This window comes from Podospora anserina, chromosome 7 (genome assembly GCF_000226545.1).
Source record: "Podospora anserina S mat+ genomic DNA chromosome 7, supercontig 1".
Taxonomy (NCBI): domain Eukaryota; kingdom Fungi; phylum Ascomycota; class Sordariomycetes; order Sordariales; family Podosporaceae; genus Podospora; species Podospora anserina.
The window spans coordinates 2,889,555-2,893,361 of NW_001914854.1; the positions used below are offsets into that span (position 1 = coordinate 2,889,555).

Consider the following 3,807-nt stretch of genomic DNA (forward strand, 5'->3'; position numbering starts at 1 on the left):
ATCCATCAATCAGGTTCTGTCATACCCTCATTTCCCCTACCCCCCCTAACACCAAAGCCCCATTAAAAAAGCCCTCCCAAGAAAGTCCCAGCCCTCCCTTTGCTTCCCCTTTTTATAAATATCAAACGCTGACCCACCCCAATTCTATCCATTTGCTATGCCAGATCCAAACCCAAAAAAAAAGAATTTTTGTTTTAAAAAAAAAACCCCTTTTTGTGACCCCAAGCCAGATGATAAATCTAAGCAGTAATAAAATCCGCCATCCACCCCAACTCCTCCCTCAAATCATCCACCAACCCACCCCCCAACCCCCCCAACACCGGAAGTCCACTCTCAAACGGCTTATCCCCCGCCGTGCCCGCAGTCTTTGGCAGGCTGTATGTTGACTTGTTGACCTTTGATCCCAACCCCGCCACCTCACTCTTCTTCTCTTCAACCTCTTCCTCCTCCCCATCATCATCCTCGGCATCGATATCATCATTGTCCGAGTGGTAGAACCCGGGCACGCCACCGACCGAGTCAGGGGATTGCGGCTCCGACACCGCCGGTGGCGCAGTGGTAAACCTTGATCGGAGGACGCCAGTGCCCGATGAAACAGGGACGATAGGAGAAGGTTGCTTAGGGAGGTTGCTAAACCTGCTGACGGGGAGGGGTGACGAGCCAGCGAGTTCCACCGGCTCTACTGAAAGCGAGGCAGGGGCGATAGTAGGAGCGGGCGAAGCACCCCGTTGAGGAGGGGGAGACAGCCCAGTGTACTGCATAAACTCTGACACAGCCGAAGTAGCAAAGTTGTCGTCGTCTTCGTTTTCTTCAACAATGTCCTCCGGGATGGCTAGTGTGTTGTTGACAGACTGCTCCTCTTCCAAAGGGGCGTCGTCCACCAAGAACCGACGAAGAGACTCGGGGGAGATGTCCCTCGACCGGGAACCCTCCGAGCGCGCGGTGGCTCGCTCATCATCAGCCATTGCTGTTGGCGGCAGAGTCGACTCCTTGAGCGAAGAGGAGCTGGTCTTGCGGCTGAAGAGCTTGCGCGGCGAGAAAGACCAGCCCGACCCGGGAGAGATGCTGCGGGCTGAGCGCTTGTGCTGCTGCTGCATGCGCTGCGGCGCCGTGTCCAAGCGGCGAGGTGCAGCGGCAGTGTCAACGATGGGTGCGGCTGGCTTGAGCTTCGCATATTTGGCTGCAGGGTCCATGGTCTTGAAGTCGGTTGAGCGAAGGGAGTTTAAAGACCCGCTACGCTTGCGAAGAGACTGCTCGACTGGGATCCATATGGTGTTGACTGGTTGGCCGGGAAGGTATGGGCAGGCGGTGGTCGAGGGCAAGGAGGGATCGTGAACTTCGGATGACCCGTTGACCTCATAATAGTAGTAGTACGTCTGTCCCATCTTGAGTCCACCACTCCGCTTTGGGGCGTTTCCAACATCGCCATCACAGATGATGTCCTCAAAGTTGTGGCACCCCCTCCACTGACCCTTGTTCCGTCTGCTGTCGCGTTCCATTGTGTATGGCTTGTTGAAGTTGTCCCAGGATCCAATAAGATGTACAGTCTGTACTGAAGGATGGGTTTGCCTGTGCTGTATGTCAGTGAGCTGTAAGGGTAGTAGAGTTGATAGACTTGAGAAATTAAAATCAAAAATCAAAACATACAGCAACAGCTTGATTATTAAAGAGAGAGAGAGAGAGAGAGAGAGAGAGAGAGAGAGAGAGCGAAAAGCAGCAATCACAGGGCCAGACTGCGAAGCTAGATGCCGAACACACAAGACAAGATAAGAAAAGAGTGAATATGTTTTGCGTGTGTTGAGAGAGAGTGAGAGATTGTTGAGAGAAGGAGAGAGATGTCGAGATTGGTTTGTGTGTCGAGATATATAAAACGAGAGTAAAAGTAGACCAAAGCTCAAGAAGAACTCACAACATAAAGGTAAAGAGGGTAGCGGTCGGATCCATGCCGAATTACACAAAGGCTGAGACTCAAGTGCGAGTCTCCTCTCAGAGGAGGCAAGGCAGGGCTGTGGTGAGTGGGTGATCCCGGATCGTCTTATAAGTGGAACAATGGCTTTGTTGGTCCTCGCGTGGCAGGCTGTTGGGATGCAACGTGTAGACGCAGGGAATTGGAGGATGCGGCGTGTAGCCAATGGAAGGAATGAGAGAGGGCCCGGAAGCGCCGTGATATCTGAGCAAACAGGCGACTGAGTGGTTGGCGTTATAACCACGCTTCACGGTCGACTGTCTCAGGGGAGGTACTAAGCTGTAATCCTGTGCAGCAGTGTCAACGCGGTTAAAGAGAAGCGATGGAACCCTGAGAGGGAGAAGCGGAGAGACGATGGTGAAGAATCATCGAGGGAGGATGAGATGAGAAAGAGGGAGGGGGGCTGTGAGAGTGGTGACGAGGACCAGGCTTGCTTAAAGCAATAAACCTGCTTGTCTCGCACCTGTGTCAACACGGTGGACCACCCATCGTCCCCCAGCCCTCACAGGCTTGCCCCGGGCTGGCTGACCCTGGTGTCTTTGGTGATCGAATTGGGACAGCTTGGAGGGACGCAAGCTGGCTTGGGATTGGGCCGTCCTCATGCACCGCCAATCTCGCCAGGGCCGTCGCCGGGAGACCCCTGGCCTTCATGCACCATCGATTGTCAAATTGGATCGAGGGTGCAGTCGATCTAGCGGATGGTTGCATCACTTCCCGCTTCTCGAGGCATTTCATTGTTGGGCAATTGTTTACAGTAGAACTGCTGCTCTGTGTGTTTGTCGCACAAGTTCGGATAGAGACAGAGCTGTGGGATCATGTGAGATTCTCCAGTTCGTCGAGGCTCCGAGCTGGGGTTGGTGACACCTCAGAGGTATCAGAGGAGACTGCGCAAAAAAAGATAGAAACCAAAAGAAAGACAAAATCTGGTTCAGGACTTCGAGTTCAGCCGTCCATGCGCCCTGTGTGGCCCTGTCGGCCGACGACGACGATGGAGCGGACTGGGATGGTAAGATCATTCACGCCGTCCCATCAACTGCCAGGGGTCCAACAGCTAAATCTGGACCATGGAGACCCACTACCAACGACACTGATTGGCCAATGGGCGCATTATGCTGCAGCAATCGCCCATGTTTCAAGTAGAGAAGCGCTTTCACCAGACGATAAAATGCCCTCCGCGAATAATTGCTTCGAACTGATTCAATCAAATATGAACATCTCCCGCCTCATCCCTCCGCTCACACCATCCAGGCACCCGGAACGAAGTATCATCTATCTCATCCTCCTCCTCCTCCTCCTCAGGGACAACAAACTGCTGACAACCAGCCCTCCCCCCAACTCAACTCAGGCACCAACCCACCCCCTCTCGGACCATCCCACCCGAAGGAACCGAGACTCACATATGTAATATGCATCCTCCACCCTTCCAAACCGTTGATCAAAAGCAAGCTTTCTTCCATTCTTCCTTCCTTGCTTCCGTCCCTCTGCGGATCAAAAACAAAAGGTCATACAGATCGGCAAAAAAGAACATTTCTCCAAGTCTCCCCCGTAAACAAAAGCAATCAAATTCCATTCCCTTCCCCAGTTCCACATCCCATCATGCAGTCCCACCATCTCACAGCAGCAGCAGCATCACCATTTACCTTACCTTGCGTACGTGTACACTGTGCTATATGTCTCGGACATCACCATGAGTCAAAGTCTCCTCCAGATCATAATTCTCCTACGTCCGCAATCATCATCATCATCTTGGTAGTAGTATATAGTAAAATAGTCTGGAATATTTCTCATCATCATGTATGTATCAATCTTGTTGTAAACATTTGATCAGCTTCGGACGAATA

The 3,807-nt window shown here is 52.4% G+C and overlaps 1 protein-coding gene across 1 annotated transcript; it reads right to left on the reverse strand.

Annotated features, from left to right (window-relative positions):
• Window positions 1–239: 239 nt before the first annotated feature.
• Window positions 240–1,499, reverse strand: PODANS_7_10090 (uncharacterized protein; the record flags this gene model as incomplete). The annotated part of the gene is made up of 1 exon (XM_001908340.1): window positions 240–1,499. The coding sequence occupies one exon, from the start codon at window positions 1,497–1,499 to the stop codon at window positions 240–242; it is 1,260 nt and encodes a 419-aa protein (XP_001908375.1).
• Between the last annotated feature and the right edge of the window lie 2,308 nt (window positions 1,500–3,807).